Source organism: Piliocolobus tephrosceles, chromosome X, assembly GCF_002776525.5.
Source record: "Piliocolobus tephrosceles isolate RC106 chromosome X, ASM277652v3, whole genome shotgun sequence".
NCBI lineage: Eukaryota > Metazoa > Chordata > Mammalia > Primates > Cercopithecidae > Piliocolobus > Piliocolobus tephrosceles.
In genome coordinates this window covers 46,179,578-46,199,322 of record NC_045455.1, presented here as the reverse complement: position 1 = coordinate 46,199,322, position 19,745 = coordinate 46,179,578, and the positions used below count along the sequence as shown (strand labels likewise).

General features: G+C 33.7%; 1 protein-coding gene across 2 annotated transcripts in view; it reads right to left on the bottom strand.

The window, feature by feature from the left end:
• The window catches only part of KLHL1 (kelch like family member 1), a 414,035-nt gene that overhangs the window by 111,106 nt on the left and 283,184 nt on the right, over positions 1–19,745 (bottom strand). For both annotated transcript variants that reach the window (XM_023185609.1, XM_023185603.1), the window contains one exon: positions 17,321–17,507. In XM_023185609.1, the coding sequence (XP_023041377.1) occupies positions 17,321–17,507 (187 nt within the window). The remainder of the gene's footprint in view (positions 1–17,320; positions 17,508–19,745) is intronic.

The following is a 19,745-nucleotide window of genomic DNA, read 5'->3' as shown; positions in this document are numbered from 1 at the left end:
AAAAAAAAAAAAAAAAAAAAAAAAAAAAAAAAAAAAAAAAAACTTGTAGAAATAAGAGACTTTTAGTTCTTCACTTGTCCACTCAGTTAATCCATACTTAAAGGACTGATCATTGCTGCTGTTGCCCTAACATGCCATCAGCATGCTTAGGATTTCTTTACCTAGGCTCTGCTTTTTGTTCATAGCTATCATATATAAGGTGATAAACAGAACAATGTGATAATAAAATTTTATTATTATTTTCTCTACTTTGGCTCTAAAGATCAGTTTGAGAGTCTCAGCTTTTTACTTGGCTTACTCTTACATTAGAATGAAATAATCTGTTATAAATTCCTTTGTCAAAGCCAGAGGGCTTTCTGCTTGCCAGCTGTCATTCAGTATATAGGAAAGTTCATTTGACATTGTTTTCCTGTGTCAAGAAGAGAGCAGTCCTTCTAAGAATCTGGATTCCCCTTTAGCCAAATCAAAAGAGGGCTGCTCCTTCATGGGCTTGTACCTATTAAGTAGGATCTTGAGGACCCACCAACCCCATACCCTGCCATTCCAGTTCTATTTCTCTGTATCAAACTGTGCAATTTTATATTGTCTCCTCAAACACAGATAGTCCTCACTTTGTTCTGATATACATGAATTTCAATTACTTATGGTTTAGTTAAGTAACACCAGTCCCCCAATAACAGGGTTCACCTATTGGTTATTATAATATATTCACTGTGAGTAATCACATTAAGCACAAATTTTACTACTAACTCTTCAGTCCACAAGTCATTGCTTAACAGATGCACATCACCATCAATAACTCATCGTGTCAATTCTGTCAAAGTCTGAAGGTGATCATTAGCAAGTTCATGCACAGGCTTTTATGTTTACTCTCTGTCTCCAAGTGATAAGCTCGCTATCATTTTATAAAAAATAAAAAGGATAATTGAAAAAGGAAATTGGCCAACAGAGATGTAAGTGTAGTATAAAAAGGGAAAGTGATAATACTAGCAGTGAAATTTGAATAGCATCACAGACTTTCATACCAAGTTAGTTGAGAATTGCCTCTGGAGATTCAACCTCATCCTTTACTCCCACTACTGGGATGCCTGTTGCAAGGAACATGCAGGCTGAGCTTGCTCTGAATACCTCAAAGAATGCTCTTAGGTAGAAAAGTAGGTAGAACAGGAGGTTGCCCGTGGTGTGACATTGTGAACTTGCACAGAAACTGCCCACTCCAGCTGCTGCTAAATTAGATTTGGGTCAAACAAATGTGACATTTGGCACGAGAAATTTCCAAGAAAAATACAGTAGAGATTTATTTTCTTCTGTAATAACAGTACTAAAACTCTTATGGTTTTTTTTTTTTTTTTTTTTTTTTTTTTTTGGAAAGGGCAATAGTAAAAGTCATAGACTTTGTGGATCATCTTGTGTATTTCTTTCTTTCTTGCAACCACATGACCACTGCAGAGTGAAAGCAGCCATAGACAACAGGTAAACGAATAGGTGAAACCCAATGAAAGTTTATGAATATTAAAATTTGAATTTTAAAACATAAAAAATGCATTATGAATTTTTTTTCCAATCATTATAATGTACAAACTCTTCTTAGTACATAAACCATACAAAACAAATGGTAGGCTAGATATAGCCATAGTTTGACAAACCCTGCTTTAAAAATATCCATAAATTATAAATTATTATGAGAAAATGAAAATAAAAAAGCTTAACAAATGTTCATTGGTCATAATAATTTATTTATGTCTTTTTTTTAATCTTTTTTTGAGATAGAATCTCACTCTGTCTCCCAGGCTGGAGTGCAGTGGCATGATTTTGGCTCACTACAACCTCTGCCTCCCAGGTTCAAGCAATTTTCATGCCTCAGCCTCCCAAGTAGCTGGAATTACAGGTGTGTGCCACCATGCCTGGCTAAATTTTGTAGAAATGGGGTTTCATCATGTTGGCCAGGCTGCTCTCAAACTCCTGACCTCAGTTGATCCACACTCCTTGGCCTCTCAAAGTGCTGGGATTGTAGGGGTGTGCCACTACACCTGGCTTTGGTCATAATATTTTAAAGAGCTCTTCATTTTTAGAAAAAAAATAATGAAATTTTCAGATAACAACTTGTATATGTGATTTAACTTATCAAGGTGGCCTTCCCCGCTACATAAAATATCAACACTGTCCCCTCATTTTGTAATCTCCATTCCCCCGTTTTTACTTTATACTTCTGAATAAATAATCATCACATAAACTATTTTCTACTAACTTTTATTGCTTATGGCCTCATGAATAGAACTTAAGCTAAAACATGGTAGGGATTTTTATAGTTTTGTTTACTAGCACTAAAAACAGTGACTAGGTGGGCCCAGCGGCTCATGCCTGTAATCCCAGCACTTTCGGAAGCCAAGGCAGGCAAATCACAAGGTCAGAAGTTCGAAACCAGCCTGGCCAACATGGTGAAACCCCATTTCTACCAAAAATTAAAAAAATTAGATGGGTGTAGTGGTGGGTGCTTGTAATCCCACTACTTGCAAGGCTGAGGCAGGAGAATCGCTTGAACCTTTGAGGCGGAGGTTGCAGTGAGCCGAGATCACACACTGCGCTCCAGCCTGGGTGACAGAGTGAGACTCCATCTGAAAATAAATAAATAAATAAATAAATAAATAAATAAATAAATAAATAAATAGATAAATAAATAATAAAAAAAGAACAGTGACTAGAAATTAGTAGGCACTCAATGAATATTTGTAGCAGATTTAGATAATCCTAAAAGAATGAGTTTATAATCTGGAAACCCAAGAAACATATAAGGAGCAGACAATAGAAAGGACATCATTTTAATTATATTTCAAGATTAATAATTTCTAATTATTGAAATAAACATTTTTAAAAGGTCATGTTTTTGATTTGGGAGAAAATACCAGCAGCATTATCAGAAAGTGTCATTGTCTCTTCAACATGTGAGCACCTAAACAAATAATTGTATGATATGATTATAATTAGTCAGACTTCCAAATATATGAAGTCATTACTTATTTCTACCCACACTTCAGAGGTGGGTATTGCAATGGACACCAGTAGAGATTCTTGAGTCACTTAAAAGAAATAGCTTCAATAGAGCCACTTACAAAAATATTACAAGTTATGTGCAACAAAAATACCTCAAATTAGAACCTTATAACAATAGGTGAAGTATCTAGTAAGAATAGTATAATATTTATGAAAATAATGATGTGTATAATTGCTATAAAATATAATCAATTATATTAAGCTTATAATATAGAATAACTGGTTTAACATAATTATCTGATAAAGATTAAATTGATATTGATATTAAAATTTTAATGCACATAAAATTTAGAAAACAATGGCTAATACAGTGAATTTAAAATATATATGTGCAATTCAGTTTTTCAAGAATATAACTTTATGTTTTTATAACTGAACTTATTTTGCTCACAAACTTTCTCTCAGGATAAACTGTTAAGACATCAAAAGCTTGCTATCAAGAGCTTGTATTTTAACTGTATTTGCTCTGTGAAGAATAGAAGCCTCACCGCCAATGAGTAGAGGTTTAAGTGTGAGAGAAATTGCCACAAATAAATCATATATGTCATAATATTTCAAAATAAGGCCGTTTCCATCATTTATTGAATCGACATTTGGTTAAGTTGTTAACTTAAAACAACTTAACATGTAAACCTCTGGTCTTACATCAGTATATACCTCAAAATGTCTCAAAGAAATAGGAAATGTTTTTACTCCCATTTTGCATATGAGAAAGACCAACATTTACAATACTTAATTACCCTACTAAAGTTTATAAGTGTTACACAACTTTTTCAATTTTATTAAAATAAATGAATATCATGCACCCAAAGGTATTTGGAGTTGTTGATGAGGAGTTAGGCTCTAAAGTCTATATATAAGCTAAAAATAATAAAATAATTAAATTTTCATGGGCAAATAATATTAGTCCTTACCTGAGGAATGGAGATCTAATGAAGGTTTTTATTGTATTTTATCTATATTTATATTTTGTATTTTATTGATCATGCTAAAAGTCATGATAAATTAATTTGATAGTAGAGAGCTGGGTGGATGGGACTGGAGAGAGAGACTGCAGATAGGGAGATCACCATCTAACATATTTCTGTGTTGTAAGAACAAATAAATTCATTGAGAAGCACATGTTTTATCCCAGGACTGCAGAGGTGAGGTGATAAAGCTTCAACTAAAGTAGTGGAAATGCTGATGTAAATCGGACAGTCCTTAATAACTAATTAGCTACAGAGGGCAGAGCAAATCTGATAACTGAAGTCTGAAGCCAAGTTAGATGGAAATATCGCTGATAGGGTATATCCCAGATAGTATATTGATAGTTCTCTGAAAGTAGGAAATATAATGACCTTGTATTGAATTATAGAACTTTTATTTGACATTTATACAACATATTATGGCCTAGATATACTTACAAAAAAATAAGATCGATCTATTTCGTGTCTAAAAGTTGCTTTTGTTAAGTGAACATTATGTTAAGTGAAGTAAGCCGGGCGCAGAAAGAAAAATACAGAATGATTTCACTTTCGCGTAGGAGATAAAAAAGTCAAACTCATAGAAGCAGAGAGTAGAATGGTGGTTACTAGGAGCTGAGAATCTAGTGAAGACTGGAAAAATATTGGTCAAGAAACACAAAATTGTAGTTAGGAAAAAGGAATAAGTTAGAGATCTATTATACAATAGATCTCTATGACATAACTATAGTTAAAAACAATGTATTGCCTATTTGAAAATTGGTGAGCTCATGCCTGTAATCCCGGCACTTTAGGAGGCCAAGGCAGGCAGATCACTTGAGGAAAGGATTTGAAGACTAGCCTGGCCAACATGGTAAAACTTTGTGTCTACTAAAAACACAAAAATTAGCTGGCCATGGTGGTGGGCACCTGTAATCCCAGCTACTCAGGAGTCTGAGGCAGGAGAATCTCTTGAACCTGGGAGGCAGAGGTTGCAGTTAGCCAAGATCCTGCCATTGTACTCCAGTCTAGGCAATAAGAGCAAAACTCTGTCTCAAAAAACAAACAAACAAACAAACAACAACAACAATTACTGAGAGTAGATTTTAGCTGTTCTCAGCAGGGAAAAATATTTGAGGCAATTATATGTTAATTATATTGACTGAGCCATTTCACAATATATACATATTCAAAGTATCATGTTTTAAACCTTAAATATATTAAACTCTTATTTTTAAATTGAAAAATAAATAAAAGTTGCTTTTTTTAACATAAATAATTGTTCTTTTAAGAGAATATATGGCCAAGACATTTAAATTTAAAAAAAATGAGAGTTTAGGATACTTACAGTAAGATTTCTATTTTAACAAGATTGTATTAACTGAGACCTTTATAAAATTGTTTCATTTTCTGGACGTTCATTTTTTAGACAAATGAATTTTGTCTAGAAAAATTTTCTGGACATTCATATGTACATTTTTGGACATTTAAAGATATCAATTTTATGGTTCTTCATGCCTATAATTAGAACAATTTAAAAATGTGGGCTGAATTTTAATGTAATTATCTGTTATATCAGATTTTAAAAACATGTTTTTAAAAGGTAAATTTCAATGGAAATTAATAAAACAGAATTTGAAAATAAGGTAAAATTATAATGTATTTATAATTTTATAAAACATGAAATTGAAATAAATATAATAGAGCAAATGTAATTTTTCAATTATATAATTTCTTATATTTCTAATATGTTTTCTGAAATCATAAGGTTTATTTAGCTGGCCTGAGATTTATTCCTTCACATACTGCACTTGAGAACTGAGTCTAATCTTTAGTAAAATTTTAAATAAAAATAATGTAATAAGAATTAATGTATGTCAAGTATTTAGCAGGCGTTTTACAAAAGTCATTCTTAGTGGCAGGGTATGGTAGCTCACGCCTGTAATCCCAGCACTTTGGGAAGCCAAGACAGGCAGATCATGAGGTGAAGAGATAGAGACCATCTTGGCCAACATGTTGAAACTCTGTCTCTACTAAAAATAGAAAAACTAGCTGGGTGTGGTGATGCATGCCTGTAATCCCAGCTACTTGGGAGGCTGAGGTAGGGGAATCTCTTGAACCTGGGTGTCGGAGGTTGCAGTGAGTCAAGATCCTGCCACTGCACTCCAGCCTGGCAACAGAGCAAGACTCCGTTTCCAAAAAAAAAAAAAAAAAAAAAAATGTTATTCTTAGCACATCTCATCATTAACAGGTTAAATGTGAGCAAAAGAGCAGAAGAAATAATACAAACTTTGGAATTACATACAATCCTAGATTTAAACTCTACTTACTAAATGGTAGAAACTAAAAAAGTTTCTCAATCTCTTCAAAATCAAAATGAGCTTGGAAAATACTCTCAAGATAAGTTTGTTGTAGGAAGTAAAGAAAATGTTGCATATGGCGGTGTTTGGAATGAGGTATTTAAAATACATGTCGCTGATGTGAAAATGGCAGATAGGATGCAGGACTAACTTGCAGCTCGCACTCGGATGGACAGAACGGCATGTGGAGACTCACATAATGAATTTTTGCTCCAAGAACTGATGCAGGAACATAGCAGGAAAACCAAAGGAATTCACAGACCCTTTGAAAGAAGTGGCTTGCCACAGCACACTCCATGAGACAGCTAGAAAACTGTGAGTGCCTAAAATGTGAGAAGGGAAAGTCAGCCTCCAAGCACATACCCTCACCACACTGAGGGAACCTGAAAATCCAGATCACAAAGGAAGTATTTAACCTTCTCTAGAGCTGAAACAAATTTAGAGAGCCAAGTGAAATATAAAAATAGAAGGAGAAGCAGGATGAGCCCTGTAGGCACTCCCAGTGCCCGGAGAAAGCATTTCTAACTTTATCTTACAGAGGTTCTTGGTGAGGGCAGTCAGTGGAATTGGGAAAGGACCACAGGGAGAAGAAAACCTACAGCTGAACTTTTTAATAATTTTGACTAAATACGATTATTCCTGGGTACAATCCAGGGCGGAGTGCAAATGGGAAGTACAGGCCATAGGAACACAGAGGCTAAAGCAGGTGGGGAGAGGTAAGGCCTAAAAACCCTGCTTGCTTTCTCAGCAGGAAGGCTTGTAGCCTGGGGCGAGATCTCATCCCTGCTTACTAGCTGCCTGGATATAAACTCCATGCCGATGGTGGGGCAAGGTGGGAATAAGACTGGCTAGTGTGGGACCTGGGTGAGGCCTGTCATTGCCAGCTTTCCACCACTTCCCTGGCAACCTGTATGACGCAGCAGAGACAGCCATAATCCCCCCGGGAAAGTAACTCCATTGAGCAGAGAACCACACCTCCATCCCCCACAGTGACCACAGCAAGCCCTACCCAAGGAGAGTCTGAGCTCAGATATACCTAACCTTGCACCCACCAAGCCTTTCTCTACCTACTTTGGTAGTCAAAATGAAAGACATAATCTCTTAGGAGCTCTAAGGCCTCACCCGTTGCCTGAGAAACTCAAAGTATACTTATCCAGGAAGAGCCACCTCCTGGCTGGAGGCCAACAAACCACTAGCACAACCAGCATTTGAGCAAACCAGCACACTAAACACAACTACAACCAAGGACCCTCACACAATTCACTTCACTCCCGTACTACCTCTGCTGGAGCAGGTGCTGGTGTCTGTGGCTGAGAGATCTGAAGACAGATCACATTACAGGACTTCACAGACACTCCCTAGTACCAGCCCAGAGTACAGTAGCTCTGCTGGGTGGCTAGACTCAGAAGAGCAAAAACAACCACTGCAGTCCAGCTCTCAGGAAGCTCCATCTCAAGGGGAAAAGGAGAGCACCACATCAAGGATTCATTGTGCAGGACAAAATAATCTGAACGCAGCCTTGAGTCCCAGATATTTCCTCTGACATAGTCTATCCAAATAAAAAGGAACCAGAAAAACAATTCCAGGAGTATGACAAAACAAGGATCTATAACACCATCAGAAAATCACACTAGCTCACCAACAATGGATCCAAACCAAGAAGAAATCTCTGAATTTCCAGAAAAAGAATTCAGAAGGTTGGTTATTAAGCTACTCAAGAAGGCACCAGAGAAAGGTGAAAAACTAGGTAAAAAAAATTAAAGAGCTGTGAGAAAAAGCATCAGATAACCCATAAAGAAAAACCTAGTAAATTAATATCAGATGTCTCAATAGAAATCCTACAATCTAGAAACTATTGGGGTCTTATCTTAGCCTCCTTAAACAAAACAATTATCAGCCAAGAATTTTGTATCCAGTGAAACTAAGCTTCATAAATGAAGAAAAGATACAATAATAGTTAGACAAAGAAATGCTAGGAGAATTTGGCACTGCCAAGCCAGCACTACAAGAACTGCTAAAAGGAGCTCTAAATCTGGAAACAAAACCTCAAAATACACCAAAATAGAAGCATAAATCTCAGCAGGCTTATAAAACAATAATACAGTGGAAAAAAAAATAAAAAAGAGAAGGTATTCAGGCAAAAACTAGCATGATGAAAATAATGGTACCTCACATCTCAATATTAGCAATGAATGTAAATGGCCTAAATGCCCCACATAAAAATTACAGAATGAATAATAATTCACCAGCCAAGTATCTGCCGTCTTCAAGAGACTCACTTAACACATAAAGACTCACATAAACTTAAGGTAAATGGGTGGAAAAAGATATTCCATGCAAATGGACACCAAAAGTGAACAGGAGTAGCTATTCTTATATCAGACAAACAGACTTTAAAGCAATGACAGTTTAAAAAGGTAAAGAGGGACATTACATAATGATAAAAGGACTTGTCCACGAGGAAACTATCACAATCTTAAATATATATGCACTTAACACTGGCGCTTCCAAATATATAAAACAATTACTACTAGACCTAAGAAATAATATAGATGGCAACACAATAATAGTAGGGAACTTTAATACTCCACTGACAGCACTAGACAGTCATCAAGACAGAAAGTCAACAAAGAAACAATGAACTTAAACTATACTCTGGAACAAATGGACTTAACAGATATTTAGAGAACATTCTACCCAACAACTGCAGAATATCCATTCTATTCATCAACACATGGAACATTTTCCAAGATAGACTGAATGATAACCCACGAAACAAGTCTTATCAGATTTAAGAAAATTGGAATTATATCAAGTACTCTCTCAGACCACAGTGGAATAAAATTGGAAATCAACTCCAAAAGAAACCGTCAAACTCATGCACATACACGGAAATTAAGTAATCTGATTCTGAATGATTGTTGGGTCAACAGTGAAGTCAAGATAGAAATTTAAAAAATTATATAAACTGAATGATAATAGTGACACAACTTATTAAAACTTTCGGGATAAAGCAAAATCAATGAAAAAGGAAAGTTCATAGTGTTAAATGCCTACAGCAAAAAGTCTAAAGAGCACAAACAGACAATCAGAGGTCACACTTCAAGGAGCTAGAGAAATAAGAACAAACCAAACCCAAACCCAGCAGAAGAAAAAAAACAAAAAAAAAAAAAAACAAAAAAAAAAAAAACAAAGAAAAGAGCAGAACTAAATAAAATTGAAAAAGAAAATACAATAGATAAGTAAAACAAAAATCTGGTTCCTTGAAAAGGTAAACATAACTCACAGACCATTAGTGAGATTAACCAAGAAAATAAGAGAGAAGGTCCAAATAGCCCAATTAGAAATGAAACAGGAGATATTACAAATGATAACACAGAAATAGAAAAGATCAGACAGGACTACTATGAACACATTTACATGCACAGGCTAGAAAAGCTAGCAGAGATGGATAAATTCCTGGAAATATACCATGGTCCTAGATTAAACCAGGAAGAAATAGAAAATCTGAACAGACCAATAACAAGGAGCAAGATTGAAATGGTAATTTAAAAAAAGTGTCAAAAACCAGGAGTCCAAGACTCAGTGGATTGACAGCTGAATTATATCGGATATTCAAAGAAGAATTGGTACCAATTCTATTGAAACTATTCCAAAAGACAGAGAAGGAGAGAATCCTCTGTAAATCATTCTATGAAACTCCCATAGCCTTAATACCAAAACCAGGAAAGGACATAACAAAAAAGAAAACTACAGACCAGTATCCCTAATACACATATATGCAAAAATCCTCAGCAAAATACTGGCAAACTGAATCCAACAGCATATCAAAAAGATAATCCACCATGATCAAGTTGGTTTCACACTAGGGATGCATGGATGGTGTAACATATGCAAGTCAATAGATATGCTACACAACATAAATATAATTAAAAACAAAAATCACATCATCATCCCAAGAGACGCAGAAAAGGCATTTAACAAAATCCAACATCCCTTTATGATTAAAACCCTCAGCAAAACTGGCATAGAGGGGACATACTTTAAGACAATAAAAGCCATTTATGACAAACCCGCAGTCAACATTATACTGGATGAGGAAAAGTTGAAAACATTCCCCCTGAGAACTGGAACAAAGCAAGGATGACCACTTTTACCACTTCTATTCAACATAATACTGGACCTCCTAGCCAGAACAATTGGACAAAAGAAAAAAATAAAGGGCATCAAAATTGGTAAAAAGGAAGTCAAACTGTCGCTGTTCACTGATGATATGATTGTATACCTAGAAAACTCTACAAACTCATGCAAAAAGCTGCTAGATCTGATAAAAGAATTCAGTAAACTTTCAGGATACAAAATCAATGTACATAAATCAGTACCACCGTTATACACCAACAGCGACCAAGCTGAGAATTAAATCCAGAAATCAACTCCTTTTAAAATAGCTGCCAAGAAATAGTATAACGTATTTAGGAACATACCTAAGCAAGAAGGTGAAAGACTCTGCATGGAAATCTACAAAACACTGCTGAAAGAAATCATTGATGACAGAAATAAATCATTGATGACAGATGGGAAACACATCCCATGTTCATGGATGGGTAGAATCATTGGGAAAATAATCATACCGCCGAAAGCAATCTAAAAATTCAATGCAGTTCCCATCAAAATATTGTCATTCTTCATAGAACTTAAAAAAGAATTCTAAACTTTACATGGAATCAAAAAACAGCCTGCCTAGTCAAAGCAAGACTAAACAACAACAACAGATCTAGAGGCATCACATCACCCAACTTTAAACTATATGATAAGACTATAGCCACCAAAACAGCATGGTGCTGCTATAAAAATAGGCACACAGACAAATAGAACAGAATAGAAAACCCAGAAAAAAAGCCAAATACTTACAGCCAACTGATCTTTGACAAAGGAAACAAAAACATAGAGTGGGGAAAGGACACCCTATTCAACAAATTTTGTTGGGATAATTGGCAAGCCACATGTAGTAAAACAAAACTGGAGCCTCATCTCCAGTTTGATTATACAAAAATCAACTTAATAAAAGACTTAATTAAGACCTAAAGTCATTAAAAATGTAGAAGATAGCCTCAGAAAAATTATTCTAAAGATTATCTTAGGGAAAGACTTTATGACCAAGAACTCCAAAGCAAATGCAACAACAACAAAAATGATAGATAGAACTTAATTAAACTAAATACATTTCTGCACACCAAAGGAAATAATCAGCAGAGTAAACAAATAACCCACAGAGAAGGAGAAAATCTTCACAAACTATGCATCTGACAATGGACAAATGTCCAGAATCTACAAAAACTCAAACATATCAGCAAGAAACAATAAACAATCCCATCAAAAAGTGGACTAAGAACATGAATAGACAATTCTCAAAATAACATAAATAAATGGCCAACAAACATATGAAAAAATACTCAGCATCACTAATGATCAGGGAAATGCAAACTAAAATCACAATGTGATACTAGTTTACTCCTCCAAGCATAGTCATTATCAAAACATCAAAAAATAATAGATGTTGGCATGAATGTAGTGAAAAGGGAACACTTTTACAATGCTGGTGGGAATGTAAACTAGTACAACCACTATGGGAAACAGTATGGAGATTCCTTAAAAAATAAAACAGATCCACCAGTGGATCCAGCAATCCCAGTACTGGATATCTACTTAGATGGAAAGAAGTCATTATATGAAAAAGACATCTGCACATATGCATATTTATAGCAATAAAATTTGCAGTTGCAAAAGTGTGGAACCAGTCCAAATGCCCATCAATCAATGAGTGGATAAAGAGATAATGGGGTGTGTGTGTGTGTGTATGTATGTATACATGTGTGTATATATATATATATATATATACACACACACACATGCACATACATACATGCCATGGAATACTACTCAGCCACAAAAAGGAACCAAATAGTGGCATTTGCAGCAGTCTGGATGGAATTGAAGACTATTATTCCCATTGAAGTAACCCAACAATGGAAAACCTAACATCATATGTTCTCAGTTATAACTGGGAGCTAAGCTATGAGGACACAAAGTTATAAGAACAATACAATGGACTTTGGGGACTTGAGGGGAGGGATGAAAGGCTGGGGGTTAAGGGATAAAAGACTACACATTGGGTATGGTGTACACTACTCAGGTGATGCGTACACCAAAATCTCAGAAATCATCACTAAAGAACTTATCTATGTAAACCAAACACTAACTGTTTCCCACAAACCTATTGAAATAAAAATAAATAAATAAGTACCTAAATTGGGGGGAGAAAAAAATGAAATTTCAATTAAATGTACATATGTATGTATTTATGTCATTGATGTAATATCTATCATTTACAAATAATCAGTTCCTGAGGAAAAGTGTCCTAGATTCATAAAATTATTTTCTGCTTGAAGGGTCCTATGGGAAGAGTTGTGTAGGTAACAGAGATCTTCTAATTATATTTTGCTTTTCACATCTTCAAAATGTTACAAAGGTGAATTTCATATTAACACAGTTTATATTGATAAATAGTATATTATACTTCAAAGTGAATTTATAATTCATAAATATATGAGAGACTTGTCCATTTTGGATACGCATTTAGATCAGTTAAATTAGTTACAATTTAAATTTAGTAGATGTTTACTGAAAGTCTACAATTGATCACAAGTGTTATCACAATTAATAGTGTTTCTAAAATTAGAAACATGTAGTTTCTGTTGCGAAGTTGTCTATCATTTGAAAAAGAGAATTACTGTATAACAGGAGAACAAATGAGTATTCAGTAATTTGTACTTGTAGTTTTGAATATTTTCTAATGATCACTCAGTTCTAAGACATGTATCAATTCCTGTTTAGGCTCCAGATTTTGAATTACACTCACTATTAGAACCACGGGATTTGATCAAATTGTTAATGAATGGTCATTTACATTGTAATTAGATATGTTCTAATTTAATACATGTTAGAATTTAAAATTTGAGGTGGGATTATTATTTGCATTTTAGAGATGTAGAAGTTATAACTGAAAATAATACTATTAAATTTGTGAATACTCCAAAATTAATTAACTATGAAAATATCAAGGAGTCTACCTTACAAATATCTAAAATATTTGAAACATTTCAGAGTGTTAATGGTTTAGTTACAGACAAAATACGTATTCTTCAAAATTTATAGGACATAAAACAAGTGAAATAATCTATGGAGAAAACTTTAGAACAAAAGAGAAATAGGATGCTTCTGACTGTTTTAGAATAGAAAACTCAGGCTGAAATGTCCTCTAATTCTAATACCAGCCCACCTGGGCAAGTTACAAAAAAAATTGTTTGCATTGCTCATCTTACATGAAAATAAGAGAAATTTTCAAGGGCATAGTCAAATAGCTGAAGGAACAATGAGGTGAAACCAGAGAGGGACCTAAAGGAATACAAAAGCCAGCATTTTTTGTGGACAGAGGTTTCCAACAATGAGATCTGGGGCATCTGCCTTGGGCCAAACTCAAGGCAGGAGAACAAGGAACCACAGATCTTGCATTAAGCCTGGAAGGTTAAAGGGGGCTGACATGGGTCTATGTTAGTGATGCCTTTGGTTCTGGGTTGAAGCAAATTCAGGCTCATTAGAGGAAGGCATCTGCAAAATTTAGGTCCCTAAGAAGTCCCAGAGAGTAAAGAAAACTAATTATAAATTTAAAATAATATTACCTAACACAGAAGGAATCAAACTAACATGAGTGATAGTTGTCAGAAGCAACAAACAACAGATTTAGACCCCAACCTTTTAGATGTTGAAAGTATTAGCCACAGGATATAAAATAAAATGTGTAATTGTTAAGAAATAATGGACAGAATGAAAAAAAAGTAAGAACATTGAAATTCATAAATAAATATATAAATCTGAAAAAAATTCAAGAAGTTTCAGATATAGACAACCTCAAAATAACAAATACACAGGAGCTTCTGCTTTTAAATATGATGGATTAGTTTGTATCAGACTAACTGTTCCCACATGAGTAACTACAAAGCTTCAGTTCATAGTACAAAATTTAGCTGTTTTAAGACATCAGAGACTAAAAAATACAGCTAACACTTAAAAATCTGAAGTCCCAGAAAGAGGGGACGTGAATGGAAATGAGCCTGACATTCTTTGTCATTTTTGCCTTTAGAAATGATTGATTCACAAGCAGCTCTAGGCTTAGAGACTTTGCATACATGTGGGCTGAGGCCACCGGGCAGTCTGATGAGGCTGAAAAGATACAAATTGCAGTTCAGTGCAATCAAGGCAGTCAGGACCTTAGACTCCTACCCCTCAGTAAAGAGAATGACAGGGCAACACTGCTTGTCTTCTCTGGGCATTCACTGATTTTGAAGATGTACACAGCAAAAGTCAGAGATCCAGGCAGAAAATGGAAGTTAAGATGATAAACTTAGCTTATAAATAGTTGTAAGGCATAGATTTATCTTAGAACTAGGCAAAGCTAGTTCTGAGTTAAAAATGAAACCGCATTCAGGGCTCACCAAGAATGAGTGGCCCTGGTATAAATATTGAAAGCAAAACAAGAATAAGGCAGTCCTCACAAACACTAAATCTTGGTCTCAAATCATCCAATTCTTGCTTGGACGAAGGCAATTTTCTCTTACTCTAAGTGTTTGCCTAAAATAAAGTAAATTCTGTCTTAGAAAACTTAACATTATCCAGAGCATCTATATATTTTCTTATACAATATCCATCATTCTTTCAAACATTGCCAGGTGTGTTATGCTACCTACTAGATATTTACAGCAGGCTTCTGAAGTATCAAAATTATTTTCTTTAAAATAAAGAAAATGACGGGATTGTACCATAGGCTGTTACTACTGACCAAACAATGCTCAAGAAACTGCAAAAAATGCAATAATTAGAAGACAGGTACTAATATATCAGTATTCATTGTTATATGTATGATTAAATGCATAAAAATTAAAATACAAAAAGGTCAATCTCACTAATAAGAAGAGAAATATAAATATAATGGTGAACACTTGGGGATTGATTATACGACTCTATATTTTGTTATGTTAAAACTTCCTCATAAAAAAATTTTTGACAAGACAGTAAAACTGGCATTCTATATAACTTGGTAATATAAATTCTTATATATTTTCTAAAAAGAAATAAGCTTTTATGTCACAAAAGCTTTCCTTTCCCACCCACTAATTTTTCATCTAGATGTCTATTTAAGGAAATACTCAGCGATTAGGATAAACTTTTATGTATGTGGATGCTAATGGTGGCATTATGTATATAAAAAATAATTGAATCCCAGCAAAGTGTTTAATAATAGGGTTAAGCTCAAGTAAACTGTGACATTTCCATGTGAATAATAATTAGTAAGCAATTTGAAGTGTCTTTCAAAAATGTAATAACATAGTTTCACGCATTCAATATAAGTAATGACTACAAGCAACAAAAGTAACAACTTCAAGGATGTTAGTAAATCTATATATACCTATACTTAGGTGCCTAGCTATATAATGTCCGAGAGAAGAAGTTGAATACTATGATAAATAGGTATATTTCTATAGAAATATAAATAGTTATATGTGTGTATATATATAATTATATGTATATATACACACATATATTATATAGATATAGATACATAGATATAGATTATATATCTGATGTTTTTTGAAGTAAACATTAAAATCACCATCCAGATTTTGTCTTGTGGGAAAGAGACTACCCCAGATGGAAGATATTTTATTGTGTTTTAAAGAAGTTTCTAAGGCTTTCTTACTTCAATAATAGCGTATTCTAAGCTTTAGTACCTTCTCCCAGGACGAATATTCTCTTTTATGAGTGCCTATATTCATCCATGTGATGACAAACATTTTGCCCTTTTACTATCTAGATTTGCTATGTACTTATAAAAGAAATCTCATTTCTTTAGACTTCTGCATTTTCATATGTTACAGGAGCTGCTGTTTTCCAAAATAAACTATGAAAACCATCTAACAGCCATAGGATATCTTTTTGACAGATAACAAATAAGAATGTGTCATTCCTTATTGATTACAGAAGTTTTTTCCCTTCAGCTACAATTTTGAAATCTCAGCTCACAATGATTGAAATAAGTTTGTTTTTTGTTGTTGTTGTTCTCATTTATCTTAATAATTTAAAAAAAAGATGCTGAATATTTGGTCATACTCTATTGTTGCCAATTTCAGTTTTTTTATACTTACTAGAAATCTCTTATGGTTAGTCATATCATTTATTAGAAACAAACATGAAAATTACACTTTTTAAATATTATTTTTCTTGTGTACTTATTCGTGAAAATTAAGACAGACATAAGAAAATCTGAAGAGGACAAATTTTTGGAGATTTTTCCAATAACTCTAAAAACATAAGAATAAAATCTTCAAATGCATATGTTTAATTTTAAACAAATGATTCTTTTGAAGGACTAAATTAGTAAACACTATTAAACCTATAAATTATAACTTTCACCATTCTTATACTTCTTTATAATTGTCTACTTATTTATCTGGCTTCTATGTGACATTCTCAACTTCTCAGAGATTCTCTTCATAATTGAGATCCCAGTAAGAATTTGCCTAGCATTTTACATTTCTTAGCATTGAAATACCATTCTCGATATGTCCAACAAATTGTTTGGCCTCTGTTAAGTGACTCAAATCTCTTTTTTATTTTATATGAAATCTTGTTCATAATGCACAAGAAATGAATAAGGAACTTAAAGATGAATAAGAAGCAGAAAGCAACTACAGACCAAAAATAAGAGATATTTAATTTCTCTCTTAATCTGAAATAACAATAATTAAAGCTATGTTTATGTAAATTTTTGTGATATTAACCATTACAATATTAAAGCTGCATCACAATTTAACACAGGATGTATAGTTATATAAATCCAAAATCATATACCTTTGTTGTTATCCATTCCTCCTACAGCATACAAAGTTCCAACTGTAGATTTTCTGGGTTTAGTTCTCGGACTTTGCATTAAAGTTCTTCTTTCTGGCAATAGATGGTATTTCATTGCTTCTAGAATCAGTTTTTGACATTCCAGATCATTCTTAAATAATGCATGATTTTCTAGGTCAGCCAATATCTGTGAATAATACACAATCACTGTTAATAATGTTTTCAAAGGTATGAACATTAGGTCAGTACTTAAAATTAGAAGTTTAATGTCTACGATATTATCCTTATATTGAGCAGGATGCAGGGTGTAGTAAGAATTCATTACAGCAACAAATAAAAATGTGTAAAATAAATGGCTTTCAATAGAGACAGAATTGATATTATTTTTGATTCAATATTATTTATCATTTTACCACACAGAGTAAAAACAAATACCTATAGTGATCAGTTTTTCCATTCACTCTCTTTTTATGAAAGCTGTCTGAAAGTCAAGTATAGTTACCTGTGTTGGCCATAAACACATCAGGTGAAAGACATTTAAAAATAGACCTCAACAAATTAATCCATTACAAGCTTATCATAAGTGTTCATATATTTAATGTAAAATGTGTCAAGTATAATTTAAATATCTTTTAAATTCAAAATAACTCAAAGTTAAAAAAATGTCTCATAACATTTCTTTAATTATATAGGGAATTTAAAAGTTGCGTATGAGGCAAAGTAATAGTTTCCAGTAGTGAAAATTTTATACCAAAATTCAGCACCCAAGAGACCAAGAGAGTGAGATCAGTAGTTTTAAAGTATATTGTGTCTATTATTTTGCTATAATAGGTTATTGTCTCTGCAAATTATTTTGTTTACATTTATTTGCTCACATTCAAAGTATTTTTTATTTTCCACTTTCTTGCTCTTTAGAATTTTTTCTCCTTGATTCTTTTAGTCTCTCCTTTTCTTTTTTAATGGATCCTGTTTCACTTTAAGTGACAATAAAATGTGTCCTATAGATTTAGAAAATTAATAAGTAGAAAATTTAGCATTTACTCACTGACCTTTCCTTGTACATTGATAAAAAATTGTACCACATCTGTACACAAATGTTCGTTGAATGAATAAAAATGGCAGCATTTAACTAATTAAATTGAACACTAAAATTATGGCTTTGATTAAAATGTTTAAGCCTACCTAATATCTAAAACCATTAGAGGTGCCATAAAGAGTATAGAATAATTACACAGAATAATTTATTTTTTTTTTATACAGAGTCTCACTCCATCGTCCAGGCTGGAGGGCAGTGGTGTGATCTCGGCTCACTGCAACCTCTGCCTCCTGGGTTCAAGCAATTCTCCCGCCTCAGTCTCCCGAGTAGCTGAGATTACAGGTGTGCACCACCATACCCAGGTAATTTTTGCATTTTTAGTAGAGACAGGGTTTCGCTATGTCAGTCAGGCTAGTCTCGAACTCCTGACCTCAGGAGATCCACCTGCCTCTCTCTCCCAGATTGCTGGGATTACAGGTGTGAGCCACTGTGCCTGGCCCAGAACAGTTTTAATCTGAATAAGAAGTGTAATATTAGTTACTAGATGCTTTGGAATTACATAAGTGAAGACGATTAATTGCATTCTTGGCTCAGTTTCCCTTTGTTGTATACTAATAGCTGCCTTTCTACCCACTTTTAATTTGAACACTAACTTAATATGTATATATATATACACACACATGTGTATACACACACACATATATATTTTAGTATAGAAGATCTCCAATGGAAAGTTTTGAAAAGACTACTATTTTAACTTTTTAGTAACATTTTTGTTTTTATTCACCAAAGGGACTATTTCTAACAAGTGCCTAGTGGTGTGCATAAACTTTATAACTATGTTTCTCTCTATCTACAATGACTCTTGATCATCTGTGTGTCAAATACATAGTTTCTTGTATCTGACTCTTTTCCTTGCCACAGAAGGAAAACAATTAACCTCTACAGTACTAAATTTATGTATATGTTAAGCTGGCTCTCATGAATTCTCGTTTTTCTTCTAGCCTTCTTTTCACTTCTTTTGGGAAAATTTGGGATTAGTTGATCATAAAGATACTATTCTTTCATTTGGAACACATATTAAGAATACCTTAACTAGATAAATAGTTAGAACATTACAAATAAAAAATAGAAATCTTTAAGCTTTTCCCCTTCAATATCACCTCTCATATTCAACATAGTATTGGAAGTCCTAGTCAGAATAATCAGGCAAGAAAAAGAAATAGAAGGTATCCAAATTAGTAACGAGGAAGTCAAGTTTCTCCTCTTTCCTGATTATATAGTCTTATATCTAGAAAAACCAAAAGGCTCAACAGCAACAACAACAACAACAACAAACTGGTAGTTTTCGTAAATAAAGTTGCAGGACATGAAATCAACATACAAAAG